Raw genomic sequence first — 20921 nt, forward strand, 5'->3', positions numbered from 1 at the left:
TATGGGATGGAAGATGGAGAACAACGTGCTTGTTCCTGAACTCCTGTCGTTGCCTGCAGTTCCAGATGCCTGTGAGGAGCTAGTGACCTGTGGCTGCACAACTGGATGCAAGACAGCCCGATGTGGCTGTAAGCCAAACCCATGCACTGCATCTTGTCAGTGCCGAAAGTCAAGTGGCGTTTGCATGAATATGTAATGCACTGAAGGAAAAAAAAATATGATCACAAAGAACCTGTAAAGCTGTTTTGATTTAATCATTACTATTTATATTTGTAATTAGTTGCCATGTTCAGTGAATTTTACTGATTAAAAGGATGAAAAATGTCTACCTGGCCTTTGATTATCATTGCATTAGTATTAGTAATAATTAGGCTTTACACAGATCATATCGGCTATATTGGATCGGCCGATATTTGGCATTTTTTGAAATGATAAGGATCGGGCGTCATGTCATAAATCACCGATCCGATCAATGACGTCATGGTCGTGTTGAATTTTTTTTAATCTGTCTCATTTACTCCAAACTAGTTTCACAGCATCGACATGTTTATTTGTTTGTATCCGAGAGCTAATGATTCATGATTAAAAAAACTTCATTTTCGTCTTCGTGCCTCTTCCTGTTTTGAGTACTGTCGCTATGTGACGGACAATAAAGTTTCTTTGAATCTTCACGACAGTAACATCTTTGTTTGCGACACAAACAAAGATGTCGGAAGTGTGGAAGTTTTTCAAAGTGAGAGAAACAGACATAGCACAAGCTATCTGCAATATATGCAACGCTACAGTACCTCGCGGGGGAACAAACTCCGAAACGGATGCTAAAGCAAACAACTTTGGACAGTGCTGCTCGTCCGTATAGTTGGGACAGTGAGAAGGCAAGGGGTGGCACAAGGAGGCTGATGGAGTTTATTGTGCTGTCTGACCTGCCGTTTAATATTGTGGAGAACCCTGCATTTCAACGGCTGCTAACTTACTTTGATCCACGCTACCGCCTCCCAGGGCACACGTATTGCGGTGAGACAGGTCTGAGTGAGCTACACCGGGATGTCCATTCACGTGTAGAGAGCCTTCTAATGGAGGGCAATCCTTCTATCAGTTTCACTACAGACATTTGGTCCTCAGACGTCAGCCCAATGTCACTACTGAGTTTAACGGCCCAGTGGATTGACTCAAACTTTAAACTCCGAGCTGCGGTCCTACAGGCACAGGAATTCCGCGAGTCACATTCTGCTGCAGCGTTGGTGACAAAATAGGAGAACATGCTCCAGACGTGGCAGATTCCCAGAGAGAGAGTCCACGTCGTACTGCTAAGTTGTGCTAATTATTTTTGTCTTGGGTTATATTTTTGATTGTCCAGACTGAACTTAACTGAACCTGTCAGTCCTTTAATGCCCTCCAGAGGTCATTGATGTTTAACCCTTGTATCTCAGTCAGACTGGGGCATGGCAAGATTGATACTCAGGAAACACCACATTAGTATATAAGTACATAAACAAGTAATTTAAATATTGCTCCTCACGTGATCGGATCGGTGATCGGTTATCAGTTTATTTAAACTCACTGATCGGTGATCGGCGATCGGCCCAAAAATCGTGATCGTGTAAAGCCTAGTAATAATATCATTACATCTAAACAATTGGTGTGGGTTTTTTTGTTTACATAATGCTGGTGCAAAGAATGAATGGAGGTGAATGGGCCTGAGCCGGTTACTGCTATTTTAAGGCTCACAATAACCTCTCACAAAGAAATATCATACATTTCCTGAATCCTCAAAGTCTATTTGTTACTGAGATTGTTGGCATTTGGGTCCTTGATATCCCTTGATCCCACGGGGATAAAAGAAACTATATAGTTTATGCGAAAATTGTGGGAAAATGTGTGTAATTTATGGTTTAAAGAGGTCATGTGACCTCTGTGTTTGTCAGAAAGATACAAATATGGGCTTGAATTGACAAATAGGAAATTGATAGCAATTTCTAACTTTGGGCGATTAATCAATAATTATGCTAATTAATCAATAATTATGACTAAACGGTAACTTTTACAGCTGGGCAACCGGCAGAAATGGATTCAGCACTAAAAAATCATATAGAAACAATGCTTAAAATGCTTTTCCTCAAAAATGCCTACCATGTTGTTTTCTAAGGGGCTTTTTCAATTTTCGGTCCTGACTATCACAAACACACTGGATATCTAGACTCTCTTTTTTAAAACCTCCTGAATTCACATGTCTTCTGCTCTCCTCAATACCTGCAGCTAAGCTTCTCAGCACCTGATTATGTCGCTACGTATACCGGCCCTGTGATAAACCAACTTTACAGTTTGACAAAATATGTCTTAAAGTTGCAGTACCTGAACACAATGGGCATGATGAGTTGCCATTTACCCAGAGCTTCAAGTTCTGGGGGGTTGGCAACACATCAAATGTAACCCTTAACAGAAATCTAATATAAATCCAAACTCCACAGGTCCCTCCAGCTAAGCTTCCTCCTCTCTACACTTTCCCAATTCAACCACTGACCCTGCTTAGCCTAAACCACTGCCTTAGCACCCCTTACAGTCTCCTCCTGCCTATGTACCTGTTCCACTACCAGTTTTCTTCTATCCTTGGGGCCTACTGTATTCCACACCAAATTGAACATCACCTACTATCTCTGCATGCCTAAGAGCAGCCTCTGCGTCCTGAACTGCCACTCTTGGATTCCATTTTCTCCCCTTGGATGGATTTGGAACCATGCTCCTTACTATTACATCCTTACTCCTGGCTATCAACAACTCTCCCCTAACCTTGGTGCGCTTAAATTCCTCTGTTAAGCTAGATACTGGCAGCTGAAGTGTCCCTTTCTCATACAATGCCACACTACTTAGACACCTGGGAGCGCCTAACCACTTCCTAATATATGAGCTAACCACCCTTTCCATTCTCTCCACAACAGATACTGGGACTTCATAGATTGACAGTGGCCACATTAGCCTAGGAAATAACCCAAACTGCAAACACCACCACTTCAACTTTCCTGGGAGCCCTGACTCATCTCTTCTATCCAGTCCTTTATCTTTTCTAAATTGCACAACCTGCTGAACATCATTCAAATCCACATTGCACCACCTACCAAGGCTCTTCACTGACCTTTCCCTAATTGTTGGAATTTCCTCATCATCTATGATAAATTTCCTATAATTTAATTTCCCTTGACATAATGAGATACTGGGCAGCACGGTGGCTTTGTGGTTAGCACTGTTGCCTCACAGCAAGGGGGTCCCTGGTTCGAATGCCGGTTGGAACAGGGTTCGGTCTGGGCGGGGGCCCTTCTGTGCGGAGTTTGCATGTTCTCCCCGTGTGTGCGTGGGTTCTCTCCGGGGTCTCCGGCTTCCTCCCACAGTCCACAGACATGCAGCTCAGGTTGATTGGTGACTCTAAATTGCCATTAGGTGTGACTGTGAGCGTGTATGGTTGTCTGTCTATGTGTCGGCCCCGGTCTGGCAAACTGTCCAGGGTGTACCCCGCCTTCTGCTTGATGACAGCTGGGATTGCCCCCCACCCCCCATAATAATAATCTCCAGCCTCTGCCAGTCTATTGTGAAATCTGCCGTACTTATACATAATCTAATGTCCTGAAAATATGCTTTCACTAAGCTGACAACTATTCCTGGTACCCTAAAATATTCAAAAGCACTGCAAATAAGGCTATGTGGCACTGAAACAAACGCGGTAGCCAGATATAAAAATACTACATGCAGGTGTCTTTTCTCCTTCTTGGCTGCCTGAATCTGGTGCCAGATCATGCTAGTATGCTCTAAGCACCCTGAATAACCTGGGAGCCCCACCTTCTGCATCTTTCTTTATCAGTCTCTCTTTAAATTTGGTGCAGACTCATTTGGATTGATATTTGAGCTCTGCTTGGCTGGAGACAGACGGTATTTTGTGTTGGCGCATCATTGCATCTCACTGGTAAAGGACTAGTGGGTTTTTTGTGCATAAGGAAAGGGGTTCTAATTGCAACCTCTTTTCAAATTTTAGCTGGCAAAACCTTATATTTCCTTACATTTCCAAATAAGTGGTTGAGGTGCATGTGAAAAAATGCATTGTCCCAACACATGCTCAGAATGAAGATTATGCTGTAGGTATAATTAGGTATAATGCTGTATACCTAATGCATACTGGGCCCCTGAGTAGGGATGAGCATGACAAGAAATGAACACTTAATGTAAGAAGATGCATCCAGATGTGGTCAAAGAAAACATTCTGGTTCCACTGCCTACTCCCAGATATCTGTACTGATGACTGATGGCCCAACAGGTCTTTCTCCGGTCCAATAGCCCTTAGAACTTGTTTGCATTTATCCTATATTGTATTATATAATAATAATTAGCCTTAGTTTATTATCTCTGTCTCACTTTAGTACCTTGCTTTTGAAAACAGCACTAGTGCTTATTATTTTTCTCTCCCTTTCAGCTGAATCCCTCTGCTGTGAAATTAAGTTTATTTAAGGGCGCTACTGGGTTGCATATTATTATGATTATCAGTATTTGGAAATTAGTGCTGAAGAATATGTTTGGATTTGGATAATATATATTTATATAGATTATATTAAAATAAGGATAGGTGGATGAATCATTGTTTATCTCAAGTGCATTTTTAATCACTTTAGCTATAATAGACTGTTTCAGTTGTTTCAAATAACCTGAGAAAATTGGTTTGATTTCATGGAAAGAAGACAGTAAGCAACTTTTAAAGAAATGACCCAAAAAATAGCAAGACATTTGTAAAAAAGTTGCAAGAAAATAAAATAAAAATAATAGATCTTAATAATGATAACAATTCTGTAATCTCATTTAAATATAGAATTATAATAAGTATAAATTTAGTTTTCTTGATCCTTTTCTCTAGTCATTTGATCATTTTCTAATTCTTTTTTTAAGCCAAGTTTTAGGTCAGTTAATGTAATTATTTTGTCAATTTTGGGGACTTTTCATGCCAAGTTTTGGATTTTTCTTTTTCCTATTTTTTTAAAGAAACCCTGTTACAAGGGTTTTAATACTTGCAAAAGGCCTCTTAATGCTGTACAAGAAAAGCAGGGTTAAATAACAGCCACGTTTGAAAAGATAAATACTGTAGTTAATGTTTAACTTTCTGAGTATTCATCTTAATGACTCTTTTGTGATGAAAAAAGTAAGCAGATTTATCCCTTTTCACATTCACAAAAGCTTGTGAGTGTGACAGTACCCATCTGACAGGGAAGTTTTCAAGGATCCATCTGCTGTTAGAAAAATCCAAGAACAAAGATATGACAGTGTCCTGCCAAAATAAATGTTATTCACCTCCTTTTTGAGTGCTGTTATTTTTGCATCTCTTTTTTGTGACTGTGGACATTTGGAACCAGGCTGAGACATAAAATAATTCATACTGGCCCTAATTAAATTATCCTCTATTGATAAAACATTAATTATCATGTATTTCCTGGGTGGTATTTTAGCCTTCATGCATATTACATTTGTTTTGCTCCAGTGTATGAGAAGTCATCTGGGGTTATCTTTGACCAATGGGGCCTAGCTGTGATGATGTGCTGGTGGTCCTGACAGAAATGATGATTTAGTGAGACGCCATCATCACAGTGACGAGCCAGCCACAGGAAAATCCAAAGTGAAAGCCGAACAAGTGATTTAGCATTTGAGTCATTATTCAGCTTTGATCCCCACCGCTCACTGAATGTTAATTATTGTATCACAGCGTAGCCCTGCTTTCCATGCAACTTTGATTCACTGATGTTTTTCATTACTAAAACATCACAGAGGGCTGAATAGAAATAGGATAGCACAACATTCAGTTTAATTTAAGTGAGTCCTCTCAATACTGAGGGGCAAATACATGCAGCACCTGCAGCCACTACAAAAGATGCATGGAAATGAGCTGGGCTTTGTCAATTCTGCATTTTAAAATTTGAGACATTATTTTGGAATATATTCCTCATCTTAATGCAGTTTCCCTATCATTAAATAGCTGAGTAACTTTACATTTTTTTTTCATGATTAACACCTGGACCTGGATACAACACTTTGTCATAATTACATTATTAATATTAATATAATCTTTGTACCTGACATGGTCTGTCTAAACTCACTGCTGTGTAAAATCTGTAATGTTATCTAAAGCAGAGATGACGAATATAGGTATTAAGGTTTTATATATATATTATACATTATGTTTCACTTTTGTGACTGGAAGCATGTATTGCTGTTTTTGATTAAATTCTACACTTGGTATTTAAGTCATAATGTACAGCGGGTTGTCCCTGTTTATGCATGCATGAAATAACAAGTTAAGAATGCACTGGGTGAAGTAATTAAGACAGCCTTATAACAATAACAACAATAGCAAATGTGTGTAAAGCGAAACAAAGCGTCCAAAGTATCCATGTCATCCACTGACCTTTCGAAAGGATGATTGAAAACTGCATGAAGATTTTTATGTAAACACCTTTATTTTATTAGCTAAATGACAGAAAGCAGCACAAAGACATGGAATCAAATCTCCCTCTCCCTTTTATCCCTTTATCATGATACAGAAACATATTTCAGAATTTAATATTAGTCTTTCTCCTCAGCAGCAGTCACTTATCGAGCCGGACTGAGCTTTTTGCCGTCACATCACATGCCATCATAAATTACCTTTATTAATTTTATGTCAATTACTATTGTTATATGTTATGTTATTGTTACCATTATTGTTGGTGTGCATCTCTACCCCTCTCTCTCTTTCTCCCTCCCTGTTTTTCTATCTCTCTGTCTCCTCCTCATGTATCATTTTGTCATCTACTCTAATTTAACTGTTTTTTTTATGACATCTATTGCACGTCTGGCTGTTCTGAAAGAGGGGTCCCCCCTCAGTCACTCTTCCTGAGGTTATTACCATTTTTTTCCTCATTACAGGGATTTTTGGGCTAAGTTTTTCCTTAGTCAATGTGAGGGTCTAAGGACAGAGGGATATCGTATGCTGTAAAGCCCTCTGAGATTTAGATTGAGCCCTTTGTGATAATGGGCTTTATAAATAAAATTGACTTGACTCGAATTTTAATCACCCACTGTGGAGCCTTTTTGTCCTGGGCTGTGCACAAATCATGCCAGTTGATGATGTTTTCAGTCAGTATGCTTTCTATTGCTCTTCTGTAGCGGTTAACCAGGATCTTGCTCTGGAATTTAGCCTTCCTAAGTTACCGTCGGAAGTAGAGCATTTTCTGTGCTTTTTCAACCTGGGTGCTGATGTGTGATGATCAAGAAAGGTTCTTAGTGATGTTAATTCCAAAGAACCTATAGCTGTTCACCTGCTCCACCTCAGCTTCACTGATGTAGACAGGAGTGTGTGTCTTTGCCTCCTTCTTTCTAAAATCAACAGTCAGCTCCTTGGTTTTTCTGACATTGAGCAATAGGTTGCTCTCTGTGCACCACTCTGCAAGGCTGTTGATTTCCTCAGTATGAACTCTCACCGTTGTTAATAATATGGCAGGTGATGGTGCCGTTGCATACTTCACAATAGAGTTCTCCTGATGTCTGGGAGTGCAGTTGTGGGTGTACAGTGTGAACAGGAGGGGGATGAGCACACAGCCCTGGGGGGCACCAGTGTTGAGCACTAATGTAGTGGAGGTATGAGTGCAAACCCGAAGTCTCTGGGGTCCGCATATGAAGAAGTCCAGTGTCCAGTTGCAGAGTTTTGTTCTGAAGCCCAGAGTTTAAGTTTTCCAATCATCTTAATGGGTGAGATTGTGTTGAAAGCTGCGCCAAATTCAACAAACAGATTCCTGATGTAGCTGTTCTTATTCTCAAGTTAAGTGAAGACTGAGTGAAGAGCAGTAGATATGGCACCCTCTGTGGATCTGTTGGTTCTGAAAGCATACTGGTGAGGGTCCAGGCTGGCAGGGATGTTGTCTTCGATGTGCTGGAGAACCAGTTTCTCAAAGCACTTCATCAGAATCAGGGTAAGAGCCAGAGGGTGGTAGTCAATAAAATTAGACAAAGCAGACTTTTTAGGAACAGGAACAATGATGGCTGTCTTAAAGCAGGAGGGAATGGTCTCTTGTGAGAGTGAGATGCTAAAAATGTCAGTAATAATAGCAGCTAGCTGATCAGCATGTTTTTGTACATGCCCTGGAATATTATCTGGACCAGCTACCTTATTTATATTCACTCTCAGCAGGAGTTTTCTCACATCTGCTGTGGTCACTGAGAGTGGCATGTCCTTTGGAGGTAGAGACTTCACAGCTTAGTCTTTGTTAAAGAGTTTAAAGTGAGCATAAAATGAATTCAGCTCATATGGCAGCGTGGCCTCACATATGATGGGGGCACTCCTGCTTTTGTAGCCTGTGACATTTTGAATCTCCTGCCACATATCTTTAGTGCTGTTGCTCTACACTTTCACAACACACACAGCCACATCCACACTATTACAGCAGCGCATGGAGATGCAGCAGCCAGTAGCTTCTCATATCCTTGCTACTTTTTTGTTATATTTTTCATTTTTTTTCAACACCATGGCCCCTTCTGCTGAGTGACAACTTTCAGCACTGGGAAAAGTTGTGTGGGGCTTGGACTGTATGCAACAGACTGCGAAAGGGTCCCTACCGACGGCATATGCCAACAAGCCAGTCAGACCAGAGGGGATGGCCTGAATTGGAGTGGGAGCTGTTCCTCTACCAAGCCTTCCTCTGTCTAGTGTCTGATCACAGGAGAGTGAAGTGGATGAGATGTGTTTTTCGTTTTCTCAGCAACGGGAGATCTGGGACTGCTCTGCACACATCTTCACAGAGACATGGTTAAAACCTGACATCCCGGATCAAGTTGGTACACTGGATAGGCAGAACTAGTTGGAGATAAACACTCTGATGCAAGTTTAAAAAATGCACTGCGGGAATTGAACAATGCCATCAGGAGCAGCATCACCAAGCAACTGGATGAAATCTTCATAGTAGCTGCTGATTTTAATCAGCTCATCCCTCAACTCCAAAAATGTAGCAGGATCAAGAATAAATGTAATTTTGTTACCAATAAATCCACCTTGTACCTTGTACTATCACAACACATGTGGCCACATCCACACTGACAACACACACAGCCTCTTCTACACCGACAAAACACACAGCTTCATCCACACACTCACAACACACACAGCCTCATCCACACACTCACAACACACACAGCCACACCCACTCTCTCACAGCACGCACACACACACAGCCACATCTACTTTCTCACAACACACACACAGCCACATCCACTTTCTCACAACACAAACATAGCCACATCCACTCTCTTACATAGGCACCACCATAATTAATTTATGATCCAGTCCTATGATTTATTTTTGTCCCTATCTGACCTTGAATATTAAAAGTCCTCAAGGATCTGTGGTGCTTGGCTGAGTCTGAGGAAAATGTGTGCATGCGCACACACACACACACACACACACGCTCACCTCCCTGCACAGCTCGAGTTCTAATGGACCACACATCATAACCCTTCATTTCTCTTCAAATACCTGAACTCTCTCACCTTCCTTCTGCACCTCGTTTGCACTAATTTCCTCCATCTCTTTCTGCTCCTCTCTGTGGAGCGTCTGAAAATAGCAGCCAAGGGAAAAGCGGGTCAGGTGCCATGTGGAGGGGGTTCTGTGTATGGTGAATTTCTCTGTCTGTGTGTAACCTAACACAATGTCAGACTAATGTTTCTCCATAGATTTGAGATTAAAGTTTTTTGTGACAGCTGGTATTGTTTTAACTCATGAGTCCCCCCCCATCTCTCTCTCTCTCTCTCTGTCTGTCTCTATGTGTGTGTTACTGTGTGTCATGGTAAAATGTTGTCCTGTTGACACCTGTTGTCAAGGAAACTACCACAGAAGTCATTTAGTCCATGGGCCCAGGCCATAATTTTCACTCATTGGTATCACTCAATGTGTCAAATTCTAATTGGGTATTTTGAAAAAGTCTATATGTATAGATGATATTTCATCTTCTGAACTCTTAACAGGTGGCAGTATACTCATCAACCTTCAATAAGACCAACTGTAAAAGCAAAGAATGAAAAAAATCTTGTTATATCATTTGTACAGAACATGTAATTCATAGAAAAAATAAAGAATGCTTTAGCATTCATTCACTTATTTAATCCGTCATCCGTTATTAAAATTTTTGAGGCACTTTTCCTGGTAATTTGCCTTTTTGTATTATTATTATTATTATTATTATTATTATTATTATTATTATTATTATTATTATTATTATTATTATTGTTGTTGTTGTTGTTGTTTTGCCATTTCTTTGATTATTTCTTTCTTTGCTAATTTTTCAGTAATTTCTTCTTTTGTTGCTCCTTACTGTCTTCCCATGTTTCCCATGGGTTAAGGAGTGATTGCTGATTGTTAAATAAATGCTGTTGGATATGGGAGAGAAATGTTATAAAGTCTGATGTGTTGTCGACATGCTGTCAACACGCACTTTGTGGATGTATAATAATATCTCTCTCTCTCTCTCTCTCTCTCTCTCTCTCTCTCTCTATATATATATATATATATATATATATATATATATATATATAATACATCATATATTCCATTGCTCCAGTCGTTATTACTTTTTTGTCACTTGTATGTAAACTGATGTTGCTTTTGGGCACTTGCTGAAATGACTGATGATCTCTTTCTTCTTGGAAGGACAGTCTCTCTTAAAAAGGTTTCACTTGTGTCTTTGTGTTGGCTTTATATACTACAAACATGCCCTTAGGTTCAACCTAAGCTAATATGAGACTTCAGTAGTCTTAGTTGGCTTAAAGCTGCAGTTGGTAACTTTTATAAGAAACACTTTTTCTGCTGAAACTGTCACTGTATACACACAGACCTAAATGAAACAGATAATCTTCAAACAAATTACACTCCTCTGTCTGCTCTCTTGCCTTGTAGCACTTCGAATGGGATCACTGGATGTAAACAACAACACCCAATCAGAGCTGACGAGTCTCTAACGCAGCTGTCTGTCATGTCATTCTCTCTGTGAACTGTGGTCAAACTGTCAAACTAGGCAACGCTGATCAAATATGAATCAAGATTCTGTTACTGCATTGGCTTTTCTGATGTTTTCAGAAACATTTTAGTGTACTGTTTATCTGTAACATGAGAACATGACCTGACCACCATATTGGAAACACCATCCGGACCAAATTTTTCATGTTACAGCTAAACAGTCCACTAGAATATGTTTCTGAAAATGTTTTAGGTTAGAAATAAGCAACATGGTAACAGAGTCTTGATTCATACTTGATCAGCGCTGCCAAGTTTGACAGTTTGACCGAAGTTCACAAACAATTATTGATATGACTTACTGCTGCGTTAGAGACTTAGTGAATGTCATCAGAGGCAGTAGGAAGAGGAGGGACATGAATTTTTTCAAAGACTGTCTCATGAACTTCATTCTGAATATAGAGATCTCTGCAAATATGACACAAAGTTATTTTCATAAAAGTTAACAACTGTAGCTGTTAGTAGGTATCTTGGTCCTGGACCTGGTGGTTGTATGTGTGTATGTATAATGCATATGCTGTGTTACAGCCACAAACACACATGAAACTAGTTGAGTATACTGTACCTTGTGTTTACATAAGGTATTGGTAATGTTGATATTTTAATGATTATGCAAACAAAAATACTGATAATTTTATTTGTGGTTTTAAATATAAAGCTTTATAAAAAATGATTCCAGTGTATGTACCAGTACTTTTTCAACATTTTCATCACATTTTAACAATACCATGACAAATACTAATAGTTTGACAACCATAACTAAGACGTTGCATCTCCAGTGTTTTGAAAACACTATGACTCGATATCAATGTGAAAATCTGAACTTGTTTACACCAAAACATAACAGCTTTTTGTCAAGTTTACAGGCTATTTGAAGGTTAACTCCTGCATAGATGAACATGCAGATTGCACTGTGCAACCTCACAGAGTAAAAAGATAAATGCAAACACCAACACACTAAGGGGTAATGAGTTCCATGCAGAGTGGTACCTTTCGTAAATTTGTAAATTTGACTATGCTCTGTTGGCTGTGTTTATCTCAAATCCTGCTTCACTTAATGTTTGTACAAAGTGCTGTAGCTGGATCCTCACTGGGTCAAGCTTTTTCATAATCATGGAAAATGATTTAATGCTTCAGTCCACATTTGAGTGTTTTTTTTTTTTTTTAGAGTTTTGGTTTAGTTTGGATTTTTATCATTATTTCATTTCATTTAATTTCTTCTTAAACAACATTAAAGAAAAATGAGAAATAAATCTACCTTGTACTTTGTACCTTGTAGTTTGGGTTTTTATCTGTCAGAAACCAGACCTATTTTTAAAGTCACACTAAAGAAATGTAAAACATCTCTAGCATGCAATAGCTGTGTATATCAACATTTGACATGAGGATGATTTTGGAGACTCACAGGGGAGTGTTTGATCCAGGCTGCTCTGTGCTGTCTATCACAGCATCCACAGTTTGTCATGGTTTGTCATTAGATGGGATCCAGGGGGTCCAAAGAAAAACAGCCACACTTAAGTGCTCTGTTGAAGGGTGACTTATCATAAGGGTTCCAAAACTTAAGATCATCACCTTAGAAGATAAATGTGTGATATTGTTTCAATCTGAAAAATGTTTTATGAAAATACATCTAAAAATGCTCTCTTGGAATAGACTTTTTAATGATGTTATAGCAGGGATATTCAATGTGCTTTGCTTGGGGGCCACCTTTGCGAAGTAAAGTAACAGGAGACCAGGGGCCAGTCACAGCAGCCCCATACATGTTTCTAGGATTTTAGGAGGTTTCGAGGATTTATGTCTATTTTTTAGGAATTCAGGACGTTAGGACTTCAGCACATTAGAAACTTTATGAGGTTTCCAGGAATTTTGGACATTTCTAAGATTTAAGGATGTTTCTAGGCTTTTAGGACATTTGTGAGATTTTACGAAATTCTTAGGGCTTGAGCACACTTGAATTATTTGAGGTTCTTAGAGTTTTAGGACATTTCTAGAATTTTAGGACATTTCTCAGATTTTGGATGTTTCTAGGATCTTAGGATGTATCTAGGATTTCAGGACATATCTACTATTAAAGGGCATTTCTATGATTTAAGGACTTTTTTGGACTTAAGGACATTTTTAGGATTTAAGGACATTTCGAGGATTTTAGGACATTTCTCGAAATTTCAGAACGTATGAATTTTAGAATGTTTCTAGGAATTTAGAACATTTGTTGGACTTTAGGATGTTCTTAGGATTTTAGTACATTTCTAGGATTTTAGGACACATTTCACTAAAGGACATTTCTAGGATTCTAGGATGTTTTTAGGGTTTTAAGACACTGGAGGCTTGGCTGGGACCTCTGTCGGGGGTGTGGGGGATCCTCAACTGGCACCACTTGTTTTAATAAAAAAGCTCTATTTTGATACTGTTTTATGCAATCTGGCACCTTGTGTATACTAAAAGTACAAAAATTATTTCCAGTGTGAATCACTGGATTTGGCTTGCCGGCCGTATGTTGAGCATCACTTAGATTATTACCTCAGAAGATAAATGTGTAACATCATTTAAATCTGAAGTATTTTCATTTCATGAAAGGACGTCCAAAGAATGCCCCTAACCCTCTTTCTCAAAATAGCTAATGTTATGATGTTATAGGCCATCAGCTGCTTTAAATGTGCTGTATAAGTACAGATCACAATGAAGCTGAGTGAAAGCTGAATCTGTATTTCATATTTGATTTTTTCACTGATCTGTTGTCTGCTGTTTATCCTAGGATTCAAGTGTCCTGTCTGCTCCAAGTCTGTGGCGTCCAATGAAATGGAGGTTCACTTCATCATGTGTCTAAGCAAGCCTCGCCTCTCCTACAATGGTAAGGATGGTCTTTGTCTCTTTCTGCATGTAGCTTTTCTGTATATGACAGGAGGCTTGATGCGGTGCATAGGAAAGGTTTGGCTCAGTGATGTGCCAGGAAGTAATGAACTGATAACTGCCCCGGTTTTTACTTTGGTACTTTACGTTTTTCATATTCATTGGTGTTGTGTCAGGTCTCCTGACACTGCTGCTGTACTGATAAATATGCATGACGAGGTGGGTGGGTCTACAGACCGATGCCTGTTGTCGAGCTAGTCCTAAGAAATGATGAATATGAATGAGAGAAAATGAGGAAAATCATAAAAATTCATAGAATTAGTTTACACAAGCTGACATATTCAGTCATGCACTCTTGATACCAACTAAAGCAAGGCTGCTCAGACCCCTAATGGTATCCCCTATCCATCCTTACTGCAACATAAAATCACTGTAGTTTTACATGCGTTCCTGCTCCCATCTGAGGCCTTGAAATCTGTGTTTCTTTGAACCTCAGTTCCGATTGTCCATAGGCCAACACAGCACAGTGTTAAGTACAGGACTCATGAACTGACAGAGGTGCATTAAATACCAAGTTAGTCCAGTGTATGAGCTGAAACTAGTTTATTTTATGCAAACCATCTAAACTTCCATTTGTCTTAATGACACGTTCTGGCAAATTAAGAGTACCATACATCAGCAGCCTGATGTATGGTAAACCCATACATGCTGGAAACCCTTTGTGCAGGCATTAGATAATAAACTGGACAACATCCATGCTTTCATCAACTTTCTAAAAATAGTAGGACATTTAAAGAATATTTTGCAGATTTTCAACCAACTCTATCATGACAATTTGAGTCGTTTAAATGAACTGTGTTAAACTTTGGTCAAACTTTGCAGTGCTGACTGAAAATAATCAATATTATGCTAATGCATTTTCTATTTCTCTCTTAAAATGTTTTCAGATACATATTTTAACACTCTGTTTAGCTCATACTACTTCCTGCACAGTGTAAACAGTGGCGAAAAAAACTGAGATCAAACAGTAAAACTGAGGAAGGCTGATCAAATATAAACCAAGGTCCTGTTACTGAGTTACATGTTTCTTGCCTAAAATGTTTCAGAAACATGTTTTAGCTCACCATTTAACTGGGATATGAAATTGTTTGTTACCAGTTGGCAAGCATTGTGTCAAATGGACAAGTTCACATTCTGTCACCCACCACTATGTGTGTTTATTGATCTAGTGCAATGAATTCTGGTAGTTGTAGGTTTTCTACCTCTTGAGCAAAAGCATCTTTTTCAGGTTTTTGTTTTTCTGGTCATTGAGCACCAATTTTAAAAGTATTTGGGCTGGGCAAGTTTTTTTTTAATAAAGATTTTGGCTTCCATTAGTTTTCAAAACAAGATTATTGAGATAAAACGATTTTGTGCCGCATGATGAGTCTAAAAGTGTTGCTCCTGATTTGTCATTCATTTTGTAAATCAAGCACACGTCATCCCAGAGGATCTGCTTGACCCCTCCCCTCAAAGTCCAAACAGATTTCAGTGGGCGTTGAAAACAGTGTTGCAGACTTTGTGACTTTATCTTTAAAAAGCAAGTAAAATGTTTCTGTCAGTAGAGTCTGGTGCCTTAGGTGTTTAAAATGTACTGTCTGGCTTCAGAAGCAATTATTTGCCAAAGGCAGCACTATACTGATGATTAATGTGTCAGTGTCAACTAAAAGTGACTGGATTCAAGTCTTGTCTCTGAATTCAAGTCTTGTCTCTAGAGGCTGTGGGGCTGCTGGAAAACTAGCCTGGAAACAGGGTGATGGCCTCTTCTCTTTAATACAACACACAGAATCATCATCTGGCAACAAAGGACAAGTTCTGAAGTATTGATGTGTAGGAGCAAATAAAATGTCTGGCATGGCTGAATACCACCTAAAAAATTGAATCTGCTTATTTAACAGGAACCTCAGCAATAAGTGCAAACAGACACAATCAACATGATGTGCTCAGCTGCTAGTTTTCAGGTTGGGAGGATGAGAATGACAAACATAAGAATGAAGCAACAGCAGGTTTAAATTTATGAACAGTACAAGGAGCCTATCAGGTGTCTTCCCAACACTGCAGCAAAGTTCACTTTACAAAGCAAATGATTACAAAAGTCAGTTTATTTGCATTTTACATGCTTGCATATGCACATAATTTGTGAATATAAACTAGCATATTTAAACTGGGCGATTTGTGTGGTCATATAAATAGCTGAATATCAATAACCTGAAAATGAATACTCAGCACGGCCTTTCTGGGTTTCCACATGATGTAGAGAAAGCTGTGGTGTATAGCACTTTAGGCAGCCCCTTCTCATTCCGAAGTGATCAAATACAGACAGTTTGCAGTGATTTCAGCATTAGATCCCAACTCCAAAAGCCACCTTGCACAGCTGTATGATTCGCCATGGGGCAGTGTCAGCTGAGAACATGGCTGATTTTGGTGTAATGACATGCTGGTGCCTCCCACAGCACAATACACAGACAGGTGCTATAAGATGATAACACAGCTGGACGGAAGCTGTAGCGTCCGCATGATACCCTGCTGTAGGGCAACAGGTTGAAACGCTACTTGTAATGACATAGCATAAGGAGCATGAAGGTCTGCATAGGGCAGGTGGGAGGGGCAGTGAAAGGGTCCAACATACCCTAGACTTTCACTTGGGATCTGGTGTTTGCTTTCCATCATAATGTTTTTTTTTCCTATACCTTAACATGTGCCCTTTTTGCTTAAGCCTAACTGTCCCTACCCTTGTTGCCTGATCCTTAGCATGTGCATTTGTTGATGTTGTGCCAGCTTTGGTTGCCATGCGCTTTTGTTGCATAAACATAACCATGTGCTCTTGTGGCTTAATCCCACCATGTGCTTTTGTTGACATCTGTAGCGGCACCCTGGAACATAAAGAGCAGACACAGGAGGATACCTGCAGCGTATCTGTAGACGTGGAAGTCCACCGACAAAGCAGCAACATGTGACAACTTAGGATAAGAATGTGTCGGTGTAGGGCTGTTGGGGCCAGAAATGTCAGGGTCTTCATTTTTTCTGTATTGATCATTTGTGTCCAGCTGCTGTGTGTTCCTCTGTTAGCTTATACCTCACTGCCTCTCCACTCTGCCTCTCCCTGTGTTCCTGTTTTTCAGCCACACGTTGACTTATTCAATTTTGCAACCAATAGTCTTTTACTCCTTAGTGCATTTCATGTTTTGGGGGAAAGAAACAGTCTATGAAATCTATGGTGTGTTCTTTAAAGAGATTTTTGAAGCAGGGTTGTATGGGGTACTTATATGGAGTACTAGTCAGTGTAATATAAAAAGTTGAGGACAGTCATCATGCCCTCAGTTTGGAGAAGCAGGCTGAATTTGACATGTAAGCTAAGCAGTTTACTACTATAGGGAGGGGTCAGCAACAAATATATTTTAGTTACTTAAAAAAGGCCAAACTAATAAAAAAAAGTTTAAATGTATGCTTTACCAATAGTATTTTCACTGTTTGATAAGTTCTGAATGAGAATGAGCTGTCATTTTTATTGTTATTCAGTGTCCATAGAGAGACCCTGATCTATTTTTGAATGGAAGAAAGAAACCTACATAAGAACACAAACAGTAACCCAGCTGGCCACCAACACTGCCAGATTTTGATATATGGTTGAACTGAGGTTGTGGTGTCAGGTCATCAACTTGGCGTAGAATAATGACAACAGATGAGGTTGACATTTTGTTGGTTTTAATTCGTGTTACCAAAATCCAACATCTACCAAACATCTCATGCCAATGTCCTGACTTACAAGAACAACATTTATTCATAAGGTATGGAGAACAAAATCCAACTTCTCCACATCATAATGTTGACGTCCACATGACATGAAATTCATGAAAAATTTTAAATATTGCCAAACCAATTCTAATTCTAACCAAAATTGAACATCTGTGCAATGCAAGAGTCCAACATCTTTCTGCTGGCTGGAAAGTGATACAGCTGCAGACGCTTGGGTGGTATGTAATATTTCATACTTCATACCTTTCTGAAATATCACCGGGCTGTGCGGTATATGACGGTATAAGTGTGCTTGTGGCGCTAACAACCACCACCCTCCAACCCTGACAGCAAATGCGCTGCTTCATTTCTGCTTTTCAAGCTAATAAATATGCAGTAATAATAATTCCTTATTAAACAGAGAAATATACTTGTGCACCTTTTAAATTTAAATTTCTCTTGATCATGGAAGACTCATGTGTAACTCATGTTTTTTTTGTTATGTTAACAAACATAACTGCCCTGCGCACACACACACACTCACAAACACCCACACACACACACTCACATGACTGTGTATTGCTCCGGATAACTCGTGGATTGACAGTCACTTATTTGACTCAAAACTGTGCACATGTACATTTGATCTGGAGCCTGAAGGTCACCTTTTAGAAGACTTTGTGTGTGTGTGTGTGTGTGTGTGTGTGTGTGTGTGTGTGCAGTAGGGAAAGTGCAGTGATGCCATGTCTCTCATAATAATGTAACCACACAGGCTAAAACATGTAAAGTTGTTAGAGAAGTCATTTTACAGTTCCACAAATAGCAGTGAACAAGGCCCACAAGGCCAGTGCAGTATAAGTGAATGTAAGACTGAAGCCTGCAGCTGAATTCAGCCTGTGAGGGCACAGAGATTGAGTGACAGACACAGAGAGGAGAGTGGAACTGTCTTGAGGAAGATGGGATCCAGAGTGATGGAGTACCCTGATGGCTGATAACGGATGTGAGGAGAGAGGGTAAAAGGAGAAAGACTCCCATAATTCCTCTCTTTTTTTCTACAGCTCTGTCGTCCTGTCACTCTTTATTTCCAGCAAATTACTCTCTCTCGTTCTCCCTCTGTCCCTCTCTCCTCTGTGACTCTGTCTGTCTGTCAGCCTCTGATCCTGCAGTGTAATCTCTCTGTAATTTCTCTCTGTCTCCCCCCAACCCCTCTCCCTCTTTCTCATTCTTGGGTTTTTTGAGACCCACAAAACGGGCCTAGCTGCAGCTTATCTTGTTTCCCAGCATGCTCAGGGGTCTATTGTCAATCACCTGGGCCCAGTGACTGTTGCATATCAGCACATCTCTGAACAAGGTCGTTACACATATTTACTGCATAATAGATTCTGGCATATAATCAGACTATTACAGGAGCACACTCATTTTGTAGGAGTCTAGTCAAAAAACAGTTTCTTCAATTTGTAATTATTAGCTGCAAATACTTAAAACTGCATGAGATGGGTCTCCCATTAACATGATTTAACTTTATTTTGTTTGTATGAGTTTCCTTCTTAAGGCAGTTGCATGCAGGACAGATTTTAATATCCTCATTTTTTTTGTGATATATTGAATTCTTTTGAATAATTTCAATATTTGTTTTTGCTCAACATGTAAAATATCTATATTGTGAACATTTTCAGTCAAAACTAGAAATACTGCCACAGGGTTATGTGCCTCTGCATACCAGTTAAGTTGCACTTATAGTTTACATCCATGTCTGTGAAAACATGGATGCTTCATACATAATCTCCCCCCAGCAGCAAAAGATATTAGATCCACCAGTTCTGTATCTGACCAAATGTCTCTTCTTCTGTTCATGACCTATGACATCGAGTAATGGCCAGAAAATAGTTTTTTCAAAACATAATGATGTCACAGCTGACCTTTGACCTCTTGGATATGAAATGTAAGAACTTCATTATAATATCCTATTAGACTCATTCCAATCAGTTCATTCTTGAGTCCAAGTGGACGTGTTAAATTTGCGAAAACTCCCTCAGGCCCTCTTGAGATATTGTGTAGACGAGAATGAGACAACAAATTCTAAGGGTCAGTACACAGAAGATCTGTCCACCCAGGCAAAAACATGAAGTCCACAAGGCAAAAGGCAGGCCAAAAATTTGAAACTGGCCAAAAATTGACAAGGAACAGAGGAGAATACAGAGACTAAATACTATAGGACAACGAGACACAGCACATTAGGGCGGGGCAGGTAATCACACAGGCAAGAAACACAGGAGGGTAGAAAATGAAGTGACCTGAAACAAGACAACATGTGAGTATCAAAATAAAACAGGAAACACAAGACTTGAAACACTGGGGAATAGAGACAAAAACTAACCATCAGGACAGGGTGTGACACTGTACAGTTGTCATGAATGTTGAAATTCGCTCTAGAGACCAGAACAGTTTTTTGTACCAGGCTGTAAAAATGTTTATTTTTTTACAGCAGTTTCCGCACTGTTTTGGAGCCAGCCTCAAGTGCACATAAGAGGAAAAAAACTTTCAAGGTGAGCAACTACATTGGAATGAAAAGGTGCCAATTCTGGTCTGCCATCAGGGTATTAGTAAAGTCTATGATCTTGTACATGGTCCCTACCATGTACCTGGCTAGCCAGCAGTCTGCAGATATGAAGCTGGTGTTTTGAAAACCCAGCATCAGATAAACTAGTGTGTGAACTTTTCTGCTCCATCTGTTCTCAAACTGATTCTTTATGTGGATGCTCATACTCTCCATAGTATTATAGGAAGAACCTTTTTTTTAATGTATAAGTAATTATTATTAATTATTATAAATACATTATTATGATGAAAGCCTTGCAGATGGATGGAAGAGATTACAGTGAAGTTGAAATCCATAAGGTTTTACTTGTTTTATCCTTTAGGTGTGGTGTTGTTAAACCTTAAAACAACACATTCAGTAATGTTAAAGGTGCTGTGAGACTCTCCTGACACTAACAACAGCCGGGTAAAATAACTTCACAGCTGTGATGCTAAATGTCTCATTTTCTCTGCTCTGAATGAGCACAAACTTATAAATTGCAGATTTACTTATTGTATAAACATAAATGTACCAAAACAAATAACACAAAAACTGAATGTGTTATTTGTGTGTGTGTGTGTATGTGTGTGTGTGTGTGTGTGTGTGTGTGTGTGTGTGTGTGTGCCTGTGCCTGCTGCTCTGTGCCGAGGGGTTGTA

General features: G+C 39.4%; 1 protein-coding gene across 2 annotated transcripts in view; it reads left to right on the forward strand.

The window, feature by feature from the left end:
- znrf1 (zinc and ring finger 1) overlaps positions 1 to 20921 on the forward strand; it is a 75660-nt gene that overhangs the window by 39802 nt on the left and 14937 nt on the right. For both annotated transcript variants that reach the window (XM_042496875.2, XM_042496876.2), the window contains exon 2: positions 13818 to 13913. In XM_042496875.2, the coding sequence (XP_042352809.1) occupies positions 13818 to 13913 (96 nt within the window). The remainder of the gene's footprint in view (positions 1 to 13817; positions 13914 to 20921) is intronic.

The sequence above is a fragment of the Plectropomus leopardus genome, chromosome 7 (genome assembly GCF_026936395.1).
Source record: "Plectropomus leopardus strain MGB_pleo_1.0 chromosome 7, ASM2693639v1, whole genome shotgun sequence".
Taxonomy (NCBI): domain Eukaryota; kingdom Metazoa; phylum Chordata; class Actinopteri; order Perciformes; family Serranidae; genus Plectropomus; species Plectropomus leopardus.